At 37.5% G+C, this 15,953-nt stretch overlaps 1 protein-coding gene across 1 annotated transcript; it reads left to right on the top strand.

The window, feature by feature from the left end:
• Window positions 1–1,039: 1,039 nt before the first annotated feature.
• Window positions 1,040–15,601, top strand: igfn1.4 (immunoglobulin like and fibronectin type III domain containing 1, tandem duplicate 4). Its single transcript, XM_044023233.1, has 24 exons — window positions 1,040–1,165; window positions 2,968–3,041; window positions 3,501–3,623; window positions 5,111–5,250; window positions 6,034–6,133; window positions 6,355–6,436; window positions 6,520–6,712; window positions 6,813–6,926; window positions 7,011–7,179; window positions 7,303–7,575; window positions 7,676–7,936; window positions 8,532–8,594; window positions 9,433–9,477; window positions 10,179–10,294; window positions 10,709–10,850; window positions 10,937–11,230; window positions 11,321–11,623; window positions 11,914–12,093; window positions 12,180–12,308; window positions 12,410–12,489; window positions 12,597–12,789; window positions 14,021–14,317; window positions 15,003–15,329; window positions 15,415–15,601. The coding sequence occupies exons 2-24, from the start codon at window positions 2,996–2,998 to the stop codon at window positions 15,417–15,419; spliced, it is 3,675 nt and encodes a 1,224-aa protein (XP_043879168.1). The 5' UTR covers window positions 1,040–1,165; window positions 2,968–2,995; the 3' UTR covers window positions 15,420–15,601.
• The last annotated feature ends 352 nt before the right edge of the window (window positions 15,602–15,953 follow it).

Raw genomic sequence — 15,953 nt, 5'->3', positions numbered from 1 at the left:
TGGTCTAGGTTTGATGACGGCAAGAAGCAGCCAGTCTGGTGGTCTTAATGAGGTTATAGCATCACATACATCACAAATGGAGAATATTTGTCACTTGAAAGAAGAGAGAAGACCAGCACATAAAGCATTTTCCAATGAAAAGATTTGATTCTGATCCTGATCTTGATAGATAGTGACAGACAGATGGTTCATCAATTGCCTGCTACTTTTCAATGGTGCCTGCCATTTTGCAGTTTCCAATGAAGCCGTCCCAGATGGTTAAACCATCTGGTGTTTCATGTTAAAAAATATTCTAACATTAAAAGACCTCATACACAAAGACAAGTCCATGGCCAAATGACAATTTATGAGATTATAATTCTTGAAAGAAACTGGGCTCACACCAACACATTTGCTCTGCAACATAGGTCCAAAATGCTCAATATGCACTGTATTTTCATGAATACTGTAAGTCATTAGTGCATCCAACTTTTACATACAATATCTGTGACAGTTCTCAGACATCCAGGTCTTAGTCATCTTCTGTAGCTAGCTGTAGACAACTGGACATGCTTGAGTTTAAGGTTGAGTCAAGGTGTGAAAGAGGGTCATTCTGAGAGACAGTCTGCTATTGTATGGGTGTTGGACTTTTCATTTATTTTTTACATTTTAACTTTTACATAATGTTTTGTTTTTCTTGTAATTCCTTAAGAGTGTCAATACAAGCATAATTCATCACTAAGCTCTGACATCAGACCTGTTCCTGTTTTCAGCTTTATAATAACAGTCACTAACAGGCCATCTTCACAAATTTGGGAAGATAAGGTAATCTTTAAAAGTTTTAAATATGAAAGGTTCAGGGCAATTCCAACTTAAAACTTTTCACATAGTAGACAACAGGTGGTCTACGTCTATGCATTCTGAAGCTATGGTTATGGTCATCTCAGAGTGAAGGTTGTGGCCAACCTTGGCTTTCCCCTCCTCCCCTTTGCTAGAGGTTGTGATTAATGCTAAAAACAAAAAACCAATCCCCTTTCTTGGCAGACACCAGGCCTGACAACGTCTGTGCTTGTTGCAGAGTCATTGGCATTCCTGTTAGGATTACATAGCTTGTAGACCAAGGAGGCAACACTTAAATATCAGACTGGAAATCAGGAACACTCAAAAGGATCACAGTAGTACTGAGGTAAGTTCATCACTTATACTCAGCACCAGCCATTTGATGGATGTGTTAAGGGGTGAAAGTTGAATATAGTCTTCAACACGTGATTGTTTCTGTGACTAATTACCCAAGGATGTCATAGTCAATGTTGCAAACTGTTGAAAGTATTGGATTGTAAACACAGTTAACCTGAATAGTGTTAAGTATATTTCAATTTTCCATTATACACATTTGAGTGTTAAAATGGCATCCATATTTTTGCTGCATTGATATTTACATTTTAAATATAAAATTAGATGATGAGGATGCACAGAAATAACCCAAATTAAACAAATCGTCTACTCATGATCGGCATCAATATCAACTCCCAAAATAGCTACATGCTTTCTGAACATGCCATGATTTTAATCACTTTAATGACGTTCTCAGTCCCTGGGTGTGCTGTTCTGTAGCCGACTGGATTTCAGCACTGGTCATATGAAACCCATAAAAATCAAGTCTCCCAGCAAGGAGGCTGTTAGTATTCAGCTGTGTCAGAAGTCAAGTACACAGAACAAGTTTTAAGCAGTCTTAAACCGTTGCTAAAATATTTAATGGACACAAACTTGGTTCAACCAGTTCAACCAGCTTCTATAAAAAAAAATACTTTAATTACACTCAATTTGTAAGCACAGGGGTTATTCATCATATTAAACGTAAGTTTAGTTACAGCATATATTAGGATTTAACAGTTTCTATTATTTATACTGGTTGGAAACAACACAATTAGGAGTATAAAATGCAAGAATAACAGAATCAGATGGTCAGCTGAACACGATTTAACACTGAAAGATTTATTCATCAACACTGATTTAGAGGTCTATGAGATTGGTTTTATGTGGCTTGTAATCTATCAAGTTACAGCTTTTCTCATTTATCTACAGCCACACGTTATATCAGGCGGTATTAGGTTTGTACAAACCTGTTAAATGAGAGATACAGTACACTACATAGCGTTTTGTTTAATTTGTCAAAAAGAGTTAAATAACCTACTGTGATAAATGTTACGGGCATCAGTAGAATTTTTAGTTTGTCTTATAAAAGGCAGACAGCACAGATAACTTAAAATAGCAGGAAATTTTACAAGCTGCCAAAAATGTATGATAATAAAGCAGTTGCCCACCTGTCATAGTCACCTTTAGCACTGTGATATAAATTCTTGAATCACGCAACACAGAATGACATGGAATGTAAAAATTGACTATGGATAAATTGCAGACTATCATTTTATTGTTTTATAATTTCTAATTTAAGGAGGTTATTGATTTCTATTCCTGACAGTCCTACAATGACTTCTCCATACTATTCTGTTTTGCTTTCCTTTTACCTTCCATCAGAAGATATGTTTTTACAAAGAAAAAAAACCTGATGCTCGAGGCCACAACGGTGGTTCGTTCTCTAGCATTTGACAAACTATTGGTGAGGCTCTCAGGCAATTTTTAAAGCCTCAAATAAAATGCAAATAAAACACTGGTGATATACTGTGGCTCCTGTGTGAAGTTTGCAGTCGCATACTTATAGAAGACAGTATACATTCTAAAGTTCAAATGTAAAGTTTGAGCTAATGTAGAAACAAGGGGGCAACGTGGGAAAGGACCTGTGCCAAAAAAGTTTATGCGGTAATTACAGCATAAATATATCTAATCAAAATCCTACACACTAGATGTCAATCAAAATCTGATACAATAAAAAAACATAATTAAAAAAATAACAATTTCCTGCTACTTGCATTGATCACATGAGCTGTAATTACAGCACTTAAAGTCTGTCTCCATCTAATGTTGCAGTTGGAGGAATTCTGCTAAATCAATCACAATGCTGAGAAGCTCAAAAGTGACTGATGGAGCAGCCAATGGACAAGGTAGGCATTTCATTTTTTTTTGATGCATGCAAAGAAAGAAATGTAAATACACATTTCTTGTACAAATAGAATCAGATTTAAAAAGAGCCCTATAGTACTATGTATTGTATATATCTCACTGTAGTGCGTTGCCAATCAGAAGAAAATGTTACACTGTTTAAATGTATCCAGAAGATTATGTTTTTAAGTATAGCTGTCTTTTCCGACTCAAACAGGTATGAAATACTGAAGTGTAAGTGTAATTGTGAATAGAGCTGTAAACACCTGTCGCATATAGATCTAATTGACAGTTAACTGAGCAACAAGAAACGTTCTGAAATGTAATTTATGAGAATGAGTCTTAGTGTAGTTTATTTGAGTGATTACAAATCAAGAGGCTAAAGTCAGAATCTCACAGTGGTGAATATTTGTGTATAACAAATGTTTTGTTTCTAACATTCAATTTTCCAATGCAAACAGTGGGGATCAAGAAAAGATCCAGGGTGCCTGGTGTGATGATTACACAGTTTATTGAGACACTGCCAGAGGGAAAGAGCCATCCAGACTTCACCCGCAAGCCAATTGCTTTGACCATCCAAGAGGGTAGGACTGATAATTGAAGAAACAATTAAAAACACAAATTTCACAAAACATTACAAGGTGGAATTTATGTGATTAGACATTTTGTGCAAGGCAACAGGAGCAGAGCTCTGCTATTCAAAACACACACACACACACACACACACTCTAGACTGACCTTGATTTAAAACCACAAGGTGCAACAATAGTAGAAAAAAAGTTTGCGCAATTTTGGATAGGAGAAATAAATACAGCATTAAGCATTAAATAACGTACATGTTAAAAGACAGATGAGGGAGTATGTATATTTTGGTACTTACAGAGTACCACTCCAAGAAATAAAAAAAAAAACATTATGGTACCTACAATTGCTTTAAAAAAAACCTGGTATCCTGAATCAATTTAGTTCCAATTTACAAGGACCCAATTTGATTAGTTTTCCAATTTGATTCATTTGGATTCAATTTTGTATCGTTTCAGAGACAGTTTCATTTCCATACCAATTTTGGTAGTGAGAGAGATTTTGATGAATGTTGGGGAAACAATAAGCCCAAAGAGAATAATGAACATCTTCCAAATCTATACATCCCTAAATATTATCCCTAAATATCAGCGCAATAGACAAGGTTGTTCATTAAAATTTACAGATAGTTGTGCGGAATGTTATTACCAATGTGTCGTCAACCTGTTTAATTAAAATGCCGTATCTGGCAAAGAATGTTCAATAACTGCAATGTCCTAGGAAACTATTTCCACCCATTTCTGAATGAATACATGAAAAAAGTGGGGTTTGAACTGCAGACATGCCAACATTGTCAGCAACATCAAAGTTAATTGTTTTTCACAGTGGGGGCTTGTCAGGGATATAGCACAGTGCTGCAAGGAGATAGAATAAAATGACACCCCAGGTCACTGCAAGTAAACAATGTGAATGAGACATAAAGCTGAAGCTAAGTGACGCTAGCAAGCCTTTATGGCAGCACGCAAACATTCTTAGTGGGTATAAATAACACCAACAGTGGTAGCGCAGAGCAGTGTATGTTCAGCTTGAAACAGTTGAAGCTGATTGAAATGGCAGCCAAACGCCAAGTTCAAGTGTGTGGGGGGCCGTGAAGTTTTACATAATTTCAGCTCGGGAGCGATAAATGTCTCCTCTGTGCTCCTCCATTATGCTCTTTGAGCTAAAAGAAAGAAAGCATGTCTCATCCACTGTAAATATTTCATGTGAGCGAAAAATATTCCATTGTGCCAAAGATGTCTCTGACGAGTTACACATTGGTACAATGACCAGAATTCTCTCAGTGTGAGTAATTCCCTGCAACAGTCCATTACACCTAACAATGGTTTTGTTATACAGAAATAATAGACCAAGTACAATCAAGTATTCACCCAAGCCTAGTTATAAGTCACGTTTGCTGACATGTCAAGTGGACTTATAGGAGTAGCCATTTCCCTGTGTTTTCAGTCAAATCAGTATAAGAGGTGACCTTACTGTGGGTTTTTTGTTACAGGAAAATTTGCTTTTTTTAAAGCCATTGTCACTGGAGACCCAAAGCCGACTGTAACATGGAGCAGAAACAATGGAGATGTGTCTGATACATCAAGATACCAAACCAAATATGATCCCAATTCCAATGAACATACATTTGAGGCAAGTGATACGGGCTATCAATTTGCAGTGATACTGTACAGCAGCATGCTGATGCAAAGGACCTACAAAAATAGAACAGACAAAAATAGGTCATGAGAAACAGAAAGAAAGAGTAAGAAATCATTTAATAACATAAAGGTCATTCAGTCTTCGGACACTCAACAAACTGGGCTGAGCACATCTAACACCAATATCCTTTCAGGTCACTGATATTCAAAGTATAAATAAGAAGTGTAGAGTTTCACATTATTTGGCTGTCCAGCTATAAAGTGTACAGAGTCTGTACCTGGTGTCCTGTTTCTTCATCATAGTAGTCAGTTACATGCTTTATGTTACATAATATAAAATATGTATATTTCTTTCTTACAGTTCAGTGAATACCATGCAACAGTGACTCCCAGTCAGAAATTTTAGAATTGGAGTGAAATACTGTGAAGAAGCTCAGCTTATTTGGAAAAGTTCAAACTTAACTTGAACCAAACTTAAGAATTAATATAATTTCCATTTCTATAATGACTCATTTTAAATGAACTCTAAATCAAGATATATTCAAAAACATTTTCAAGATGAGAGGGATGGGATCAATCAAGCACCAACCTCATCCAAACCTCCATTATTTTCTGATAGAGCTTTGAAGTGGGGATGAATGATTGAGGGGAAAGTAAGAGCAATTGCCAGTCTTGATTTTCATTTGAAAATTATTTAGTGTTCAGCCCTCCTTTGAAAGATCATAAGACAACAACTACTGAAACATTGTATTGTATTGTATCTTGTATTTTTCAGATGCCAAATGTTACGCCAGAGCAAGCGGATACCTACAAATGTTTTGCAGTGAACGACTACGGTCAAGCCACAGTCACAGTACTTTTGAATGTTATTGAAGGTAAGGACTGCTTAGTTGAATGCAGAAAAAAATTATGTGAGCAACATTGTGAAAAGTGATTTGATATGCAAAATATTTCCTGTTCACTTCAGATTTACACTTCCATCTAAATTTGATATTTATGGCACTCATCTCAGTACTAATCACTCTGCACGCTCTGTGTATCCTTTAATTACATGACTGTATATAATAAGGTTAAGCACCCACTTTTCTGCCTTCAGTTGGTTTCAAAAAGAATAAACCCCTGCAACAAGCAGCTGAAGCTACTGATGGGAATTTTAAGACTGTACTAAAAAGAAAAAGGTAGGTTTTCAGACACTGTATCAATGGTGTCTTCTACAGATTTGCAAGAACATTTAACTTATCCATTCTCTTTTAATTTCTAGTAAGATCCGTCCAAAATCTGAGCAACCTGCGAGAAAAGACGGGGAAATTGATCCAAAGTTTTGGGAGCTCTTACTTAGCGCTGAAAAGAAAGACTATGAGAGGATCTGTGCAGAGTTTGGAGTCACAGACTTCCGTTGGATGCTTAAGAAACTGAATGAAATGAAGAAGGAAAGGGAGGAAGAGCAAGCTCAGGTGAGTGATTTATGATATTTGTTTATTCATGTTAACTATACTTCCTATAGATATCCAGATACTTGCCCCTTGATTCCTAACTGTTCTACTTTTTTCTCAGTTTGTCAAAAGCCTGTCTAACCTGAGGCCTATTCGTGTCAATGCAGATGGTTCTGCATCCTTTGAGATTGACATAGACCTTCTTGAACAAAGCAGCTCAGTCTACCTTTACAAGGTTAGTGTGATACAAAGTTAGAACAATGTCACTTTCAATTTCAACCGTGATCCCAGAACTGAGTCCCATACATCTTCCCCACAGGATGGTGAAATGGTTCCATATACAAAGGAGTTGGGAGACACATTGAGGCACAGCCTTAGACAAGTGGGGAAAAAGTATATTTTCAGTATGAGGGACCTTATGCCAGAAGATGCTGGAATGTACCAGTTGGATGTGGAAGATGTGACTATGTTTTCCACTGATTTTAAAAGTAAGTTTTGCACCTACACATGGTTAATTACCCTTAATGTCAACAGACCCATTTAAAATAAATATGTTATTTTCTAACTGTGAACTATTTTGATGTATGACTACTCGTCTTGTTATTTTTCAGTCCCCATGGTGGATTTCTTGGTGAAAATCGAAGAAGTTAAGGCAAAGGAGAGAGAAGATGCTGTGTTTGAGTGTGTCCTGTCAAATCCCTTCTCCAGGATTCTGTGGTTTGGCAAGAATTTGCCATTGGAACAAGGGGACAAATATGATATTGAGGTTTCAGAGGACAAGCTAATTCACAGGCTGGTGGTAAAAGACTGTATGGTGGTAGACAAGGGAATTTATGCTGCTTGTGCAGGAATAAAATCTTGCAACGCATGGCTTGTCGTTGAAGGTAAGATATGAAAAGTCGAAGGATAACTGATAATAATCAATAATTAATCATATTTAAGGTTGATTAGGGAATGGAACTCTTTTCTTCTTTTTCATATTAGCTGACAAAGATGTGCAAAAAGGCAAAAAAGCTGCAAGGAAAACAACCAGAGCTGGAGGATCTGAAATGGATTTGCAGAAGGTTGCCCAAGAACAACATGTCAAATTAGAAAAGGAAAGAAAGGAAAAACAAGAAGAGATAAAAGCTACTAAAGAAGCTGCAGCAGCTACACCTCCACCTGAAATCCCTCCAGCTCCTGAACCAACCCCAACTCCAGCTCCAGCTCCAGCGACACTTAAGACACCTAACAACCCTGAACCAAGTAAGAATGCCAGCTGTAAGATTTATTAAACTGGCTGCTGAATTCACAAACAACTAGAGCTGCAACTAACGATTATTTTCATAATCGATTAATCTGTTGACTATTTTCTCAATTAATCGTTTGGTCCATAAAATATCAGATGCCAGCTGTCAATCTGTGTGTGTGCATGGCTGCATGAGTGTGTCTCTGTTTGTGCCAGAGTTGTAGAGAGAGTTGCAAAGGCAGGGTCAATGAATGTACAAAACATTTCATTGTGCATTGTGTTTTCACTGCACTGAAAATAAAAGACAGAATCAAATTGTCGTGATTATGTGGCAGGCCGGCACGAACTGGTTAATCTATGGGAAACACTACAGTAATAAATCTAGACTCTTAAATTACTCTTAAACTCTTAAAGTCAAGACTAATCTCACTCAAAATAAAATGCCTTCATTTATCTAAGGAGTTAGTTATTTACTTTTTAAGTTTCGTTCAATGTAGCAGCAAGTGTAACATTTTGCCAACTTAAAATAAAATAAATTCACATTAATCAGTGAATTCTTCATTGTACCTTGTTTAGGCATGGCAACCACTAACTTGATTTAATGTTTCACAGGAATAATAAATGAGACCGCAGCTGTAGTCTCTGCGCCATTGGTTGTGGAGGTAGTAGGCACAGGTAAGAAACTTAGTTTTGTATGAATCTCACCACACAAATGAAAATTGTCAGTTTGTCTACCAGGTTGTGAAATTGTGTTATCAGCTTATTATGCGATTGTCACAATATTTTTGCTCATTTAGATTTACTTTTCAGTTTTCTTAGCATGGCTCGAGATTTCATCTACAGTATATACAGTTTACTTTACATTGAGCTGTATGTATAAAGGCTCCATTGCAAAGAGACCATTTTTATAAAGTGTGGGCAGCATGGTCACTCTCGTCTGTTAACGTGTGCTGACATGAAAAGCAAGACGTTCCATGACGCACAGGCATCCAGTGTGGATTTGACCTTATTGTTAACAGTGTCACCACTTTTAAGTCTGTGTTAAATGCACACTGATTGGATCAGTTTTCAAATGCAATAACATGGTCTTTACATGGATTACCAGTCTAATGCGAGCACGTTCACTGCCAGCTGACTTTTACAGTCCCCTCCTGACATGTTAAGACAAATATAAACAACCATGTACATTTAAAACTTACTTGATGGACACTGCAATGAAACACGATTCCGTAAGCTATCTTACAGCAGGCTGTTAGGCTGTTAGGCTGTAACATTAGCAGTTTGCTATAACTTATACTGAGGTAGCCACATAACTTTTTTTTACACATCGACAGCCACAGAAGCTATGCAGTGCTAATTTAATAATATGTTTTGTACCATGATTTCACCGGCTGTATGACTTTATCTAACTTCTTCAAAAGGATCGTCATGTATCATGCAGTTCGTTCAAAAATAGAGATATACTAACAAATATCTAATGTGCTTTCATGCTGCCTGCTGTGATTGCTGATAGGTCAGGCAGACAAAACTTCACCAACCGCCAGCGAGTCGGCAAGTGGTAAGTGAGACAGTGAAGCACTCACAAGTGAGGAAGTCATTTCCTAAATCACATTTAAATGACTTACTCTTGTTATTACTGGTATTCACTTAGGAGAGGCCACTGGCAGTAATCAACCAGGCACACATTCAGGAGGTGGTATGCCAAATATTAAACACTGAAAACGCTAACACAAACATTCAAAGACTGCAAACTAACCTTATTTGTTTATCAGCTAAAGAATACATGAGAGAAATTATGATATTTTTGCATATAGAAAACTCACCATATTTGCATTTTAAACTACATACCAATGTATAGATGGAAAGGAATAAAATAATAAATTGGTAAATAACCACCATGTTAAGACGTACTTATCATAAAATATTTGTGCTGATGTTTGCATACTCTAGTGAGTCGATCAGGTTTCTGTTAATAAAGATTATAAACTTAATGTTTGCTGCTCAATGGGCTGTTAATGTCACTATTTAGCTTATTACTGTATATTATGTATGTATTCATTCAAAACACAGCAATGCCATCTCTTCCTTCTTTTATTTGTGTATTTTCTTGTGTGGGTGCCGTATATGCATCGTGTGGGATGCTAATGGTTCTCGCCTTTTAGAGCTCAAGTACAGTATTGAGCAGTTATACCAAAACTGAAAGCTGCATGGTGCCGTTAATGTGCAAAGTAGAGGGTAACTTAATTGTATCTTGTCCAGAACCAGTGATTACCTGCGGACTCTCTGACGTTCATACACTTTGTGGAAAGCCAGCTGAATTAAATGTGAAGATGAATGTGGAATGTGATGGAATCTGGTTCAAAGATGGACAGCAGGTACAATCCATAAATAAATATATATCACCTGCTTACATCATAGAAAGAGACATGAGCTCTCTCACTCGACAACATGGACACAAGGAAAGACAGATTATAGGAACATCACCAAAAAACTTCACACTAACTTCCTTTGTGTGTGCCAAAATGTAAAATTACAAAATTTCTCAATTGACTTTGGTGAGGTAAACAAGCAGTTTACAGATTTTGTAAACTTTTAGTTAAGTGGCTTAAATCAGTTTTTCTATGTGTCTCTGACAGAGTGCAGGCAGCATTGTCAGTAACTAATTAAAACCACACTTCAAAAAACCCGATCTATCCTTTTAAGTAGCACATCTAGAAGTTTGAAATAGAAACTACCAAATAAGTACTAGTAAAAGTATTAAAGTGTACCTTTCACTTTTAATTTGCTAGATCAACTCAAATGCAGGGGTCACCATGACCAAAGATGGAATCTCTCACACACTAACTATTCAAAGCTGCACAGACGACGACTCTGGACTTTATCGTTTTGTATCAGGGGAACAAAGTACTCAAGGAAGAGTCAATATTGGAGGTATGATATACGTCCCTGTCTTAACCACAATATATGAAGGAAATTACTTCCAGTTTGATATACTGAATTATACTTTGTTTTTACAGATGTACCTGAATTTGACCAGGACAGCCTTCACAAATTCTCCAAACCTGTGATAGTCAGAGTGGGGCAGAATGCTGCTTTCAAGATGCCATTCACTCCTCAGGAGTCTTTGATGGTCATTTGGTTTAAAAATGGTACCGAGATCAAAGACGGAGGAGGAGTTAAGATTGCGAGGGAGCCCAATCACAGCCGGCTGCTGTTCAGAGACTGTCTGCGGACAGACGCAGGGGAAATAAAGATTCAGCTCAAAAACCCATTTGGAGTGGTGGAGGCCATATCTCAGCTTATTGTGCTTGGTACAGAATCCAGGAATCTAATAAGAAAAACTTTAAATACTGAGTTTCACACTGATCACCAGTTACCAAATTCATGTTTTTTTCGAACAGATCGTCCCGGTCCACCAGAGGGTCCAGTGGGAACTGTCGAAACTACATCCTCTCAAATTGAGATTAAATGGAACCCTCCAAAAGATGACGGTGGCTCAACTGTCACCAACTATATCATCAAACGGCAACAGGCAGGACAATGTCTGTGGACAAAACTTGGGGACGTGTCTTCTGACAAGACTTCCTTCAGAGACAAGAATGTGACACATGGAAGGAAATACAACTATCAAATCTATGCAGAAAACCCTGAGGGTCTCAGTGATGCACTGGAGACAGCCGACAGCATTATGGCTGGCATAATGAGTGAGTGTAGGAAAATAGAAGTCTCATTCAGTGTTCCTCAGCAAATTCCATGTTAATCTCCCGCAGGTGTAATAAATGAATAATGTCTTTGGATAGGTTTTGTGATCACTTCAAATTGTTTATCACCAACACTATTTGGTGGCTACAAAAAGTCTACCTTTCTCATATTATCTCAAAAGGGGCATTGCATGCAAATCCATACTGTAATAATGTTTATATTTCCTCAATTTAATCCATGCCTTCCGATTATTAATAATGACCTCATTGCATTAATTACATGACTTCCCCAGTACTCTCTGGTCCACCTGGCACTCCCAAAGTGGTGAGTACCTCAAAGACATGTATCAATTTGACCTGGACTCCTCCAGAGGATGACAGAGGAGTACCGATCATCGGTTATCAGATTGAGAAACGAAAGAAGGACACAAATCAGTGGATTGCACTGAATGGACTCAATGATCCTATTGAAGGTTTGTCGAAAACAAAAACATACCGATTTCATGTTCCATTTCATGCTCTCTTTTCATGATTGTCATCCTTGCCGTTTCATTTCTAGATGCGAACTGTGCAGTTAAAGACATCACTGAAGGAGCTGAATACGAATTCAGAGTTGCAGCAATCAATGAGTCTGGATCTGGAGACCTAAGCCCCCCGTCTGCAATGGTGTGTGCAAAGAATCCCAACAGTAAGTGTACAGTACCTAAATGTTGATGTTAATGATTAAACCCTGTTGTTATCCCACATATTCTTTATTTACGGGGGGGTTTGTGTTTGTTCCTTATCCAGTGAGACCTTCTTTTAAAGACCCAGAGGACTTCATTGTTGTCAGAGCAGGAAATATGGCTCGGGTCAAAGTTTGCTACATGGTATGGACATACTTGCTTTGTATAAATCTCAAATCTATCAATCAATTGTATGTCCAATTCAGCCATGTCATACACTTAACTTTTTTATCTGACAATAATATCTCCAGGCAGAGCCTACAGCTCAGATCACTTGGCTAAAGGACGACGAGCCCATCTCCCCGTGGATTAACATTATTAATACAGACGGAATGTCTCAGCTTGCCATTCCCTCAGCAAAGCGGTCAGATTCAGCCATCTACACTATAAATGCCAAAAATTCTGAGGGCGAGGCTTCATTTGACATTGAGGTTCGAGTCACAGGTAAGGACAAGTTACTACTGGTGATATGTTGATTAAGGATTATTTGTGGTGATGTTTATTCAATGAAATCCTAATCACCTTGTTATTTGCCGATCCAGGTGCAAATATTCACAGTTCAGCATACAGTATTGAAATGATACATGTTGTGATAAAAATGGACATTTCTATGGCCTCTCTGGTCAAACTACTGCATTCTGCTTTCTTAGCCCTCGCTTGTGTCACTGGTACAAGGTTTTGTTACCCTCTTGTCCAACTACCTTGAGTTATCCCAGACTCCTCCACCCTTTGAAAAACACCACTTCGCCTTTCTCTTTCTCCACCGCCATTAAGTGTGGTGTGAGCGACAGTGGCCAATTTCACTGAGCACCTCACACAGCTGCAATTCAGGGTCAGATTTCACTCGCAGACCGCGGCCCCTGCACTGCTGCACACACTACCTCCCACGTCCTTTCCCTTACTCAGATCTCAGACCACTTCTTGGCATTTTTTAAAATCATGAATTTGGTGGAGTTAGCCCAGTTGTCCTTTGATGACGTACTGAATTTAAATTTCAACACAAATGTGTAGTCATTGGGGAAGAAATCTTTTTTTTTTACAAATGCAATCTTTGATAAAACATTTGTTTTGTATAGTTTTAATATATATTACGAATAGTCACAGTAATGATGGACTTTTTATTACTAAGCAAATAATGAAATACTCATGCTCATCCCTATTTAGAATTATGCTTTACTTGATTATTAGAGTTTAGAATACATGGATACAAAAGTGACGATACCACTCGAGTGTCTCTTACAAAGAAAATCTTTTACAGAGGCAGGTTTTTTTCAGCACCAGGAGAACATAAAAATCAATGTTCTGGGTGTAATTATGCATGTCCATAGAATCTAAAAATAAACCAACAGACAAAACCAGTTGTGTCATTGCTGCTTTTCTTATTTATCATTATTTTTTTCAATTAAATGTATTCATTTTTGGCATGCCCTGTAAGCCCTAATGACACATTTTTAAATTAGTCACAGTAATAAGGTACAAACCAAGATAAATATGAAGAAGGTTCACTGTATTAAAATGTGGATACTGCCAAAACCTAGAGCAAAACAGACAAAAACTAACATCAGGGGGAAATGCCTCTTTACAAAGAAGAATTTCATAAACTTTCCTCCAAGCAGTTAAAAAACAGAACAAATATTCAGTATCATAACCTACATGTTATCGCACTTGTTGCTAGATGAACCCAAGACTCCAGGGCCAGTGGAGTTGGAGCAAACAGTCCATGGCAAAGTGGTGGTGTCGTGGGCACCCTCTCCAGACCAGGAGCTCGATGACCGCTTGTATTATGTGGTGTCTCAACACAACTCCAACACCAGAGTATGGAAGACCGTAGCCGACCGCCTCTTCACTAACAAATACACAGCCAACAACATCCTGCCTGGGATAGAGTACCATTTCCGGATCTACGCCAAGAATGACATGGGCCTTTCAGATGCTTCTCAGTCACCGACATGGGGCACCAATAGCAACAGAGGTAGGTTATTTTCACTTGTATTTGCTCATGCAATAAATTAAACTTTACTACACATTACGGTGACAATTTCACATTCAAAGTTTATACTTTACACGTTCAGTATGTGGAGAGAAAACAAACCATAACACAAACTACAGTTTAGAAATTGTTAAGATGTTACTGAAAGAAAGTCAATTGTATGAATGAGTCCAAGCCTATTTACTGTACATACTCCTGCACTTGTGCCTATATAATATTCAATAATCATGAAAATAAAACCCCTGGATAAAAAGAAATGTATGTAACCAGAGACTGCATTGAGTCACTAAAGCTAATGGGCTACGATTAGTACACCAAGATGTAGTACATATTACTGAAATAAATTCACATGCAATGTCAGCAGTGACAAATTGTGGTCATTTTATTAATTCATTTTATAATTACCAGTACGGTTTCCAACACTGCTAAATCAGATATGCTAATTCCACTGGTATCAGTTTAGTTGGTTTGTCTGTACTTTATAAATCATGCTGGGAGTCTGGGAATCTGAGAATCTGAAGTGACTAAGCATTTTCTGTACTTTCCTACATAGTTTCAATGTTACCATCTCACAATGTACAATGAATTCTCTGAGTATAACCTGGACCTGCTGTATTTGATACAAAAAATGATCATGTAACCTCATTTTTTTTCTCCCCTTTTAAAGTTCCAATAACTGCAAACGGAGTTAACCTAACAGAGGTTGGCTTTGAGAGGCCTCCATCCATCTTGGTCCCTCTGAAAGTCCACGCTCCACCGAAAGGATACCAACTCTATATGACTTGTGCCGTGCGGGGATGCCCAACACCCACTGTATCCTGGTACCTGAATGACGTCTGTATCAACTCTGACAGCAACTACTACATCACAAACTCTTTTGGAGTATGCTCCATGTTTATATTCCGAGTCCGACCACAGGACAGTGGTGAATATAAAGTGGTCGCAGTCAACTCGTTCGGCAAGGCAGAGTGTTTCACGAAACTTGCTGTTAGAGGTAAGAGTTGATTCATTTAAGTGTATATTGTGATTATTTTTATATTTTCTATAATGATTATGCTTCTTTCTGCCTCTTCCAACAGATTGAAATGACGTGAAGGTTTTTATGCAGCACATTTATGGAATGCAAGGAAGCAGAATGTTTTGCTACACTGAAAACCTCCTGTTGAATTATCACTTAAAAAAGATTAAAATACAAAATGATTTAACTCATGTGAAATCTATCAAATATTTATGGTCTTCACCACAATAAATCAGCACTGACATTGGTGTGGTGTCCTTTTCTTTATCTGTTTTGACACTGAAATAGCTTTTATTGACTTCACTGGCAGAAACATACTGGTGGTAACTACCATTAAAGCCATAAATGTTTCAAGCAGCACGTCTCCAATATCCAAAGTCCATGACTCCACGCACACTGCAGTACTACATTAAGCCCTTGTGAACCCACTGCACATTTTTATTGCTTTTCCATATATATATATATATATATCCAACTGAGCTACCCCAGAAAAATCTTTCTATAAGACAATCTGTGACTACAAGCTTTACTTATTCTAGTTATTATAGTCAGTCAAATGGTAATTAACAGCAAAAACTATATATATATAAAAAAAAAGGA

Source organism: Solea senegalensis, linkage group LG4, assembly GCF_019176455.1.
Source record: "Solea senegalensis isolate Sse05_10M linkage group LG4, IFAPA_SoseM_1, whole genome shotgun sequence".
In the NCBI taxonomy this organism is placed as follows: Eukaryota; Metazoa; Chordata; class Actinopteri; order Pleuronectiformes; family Soleidae; genus Solea; species Solea senegalensis.
The sequence above is the reverse complement of the archived record's forward strand: the minus strand, read 5'-3'. Positions and strand labels throughout refer to the sequence as shown.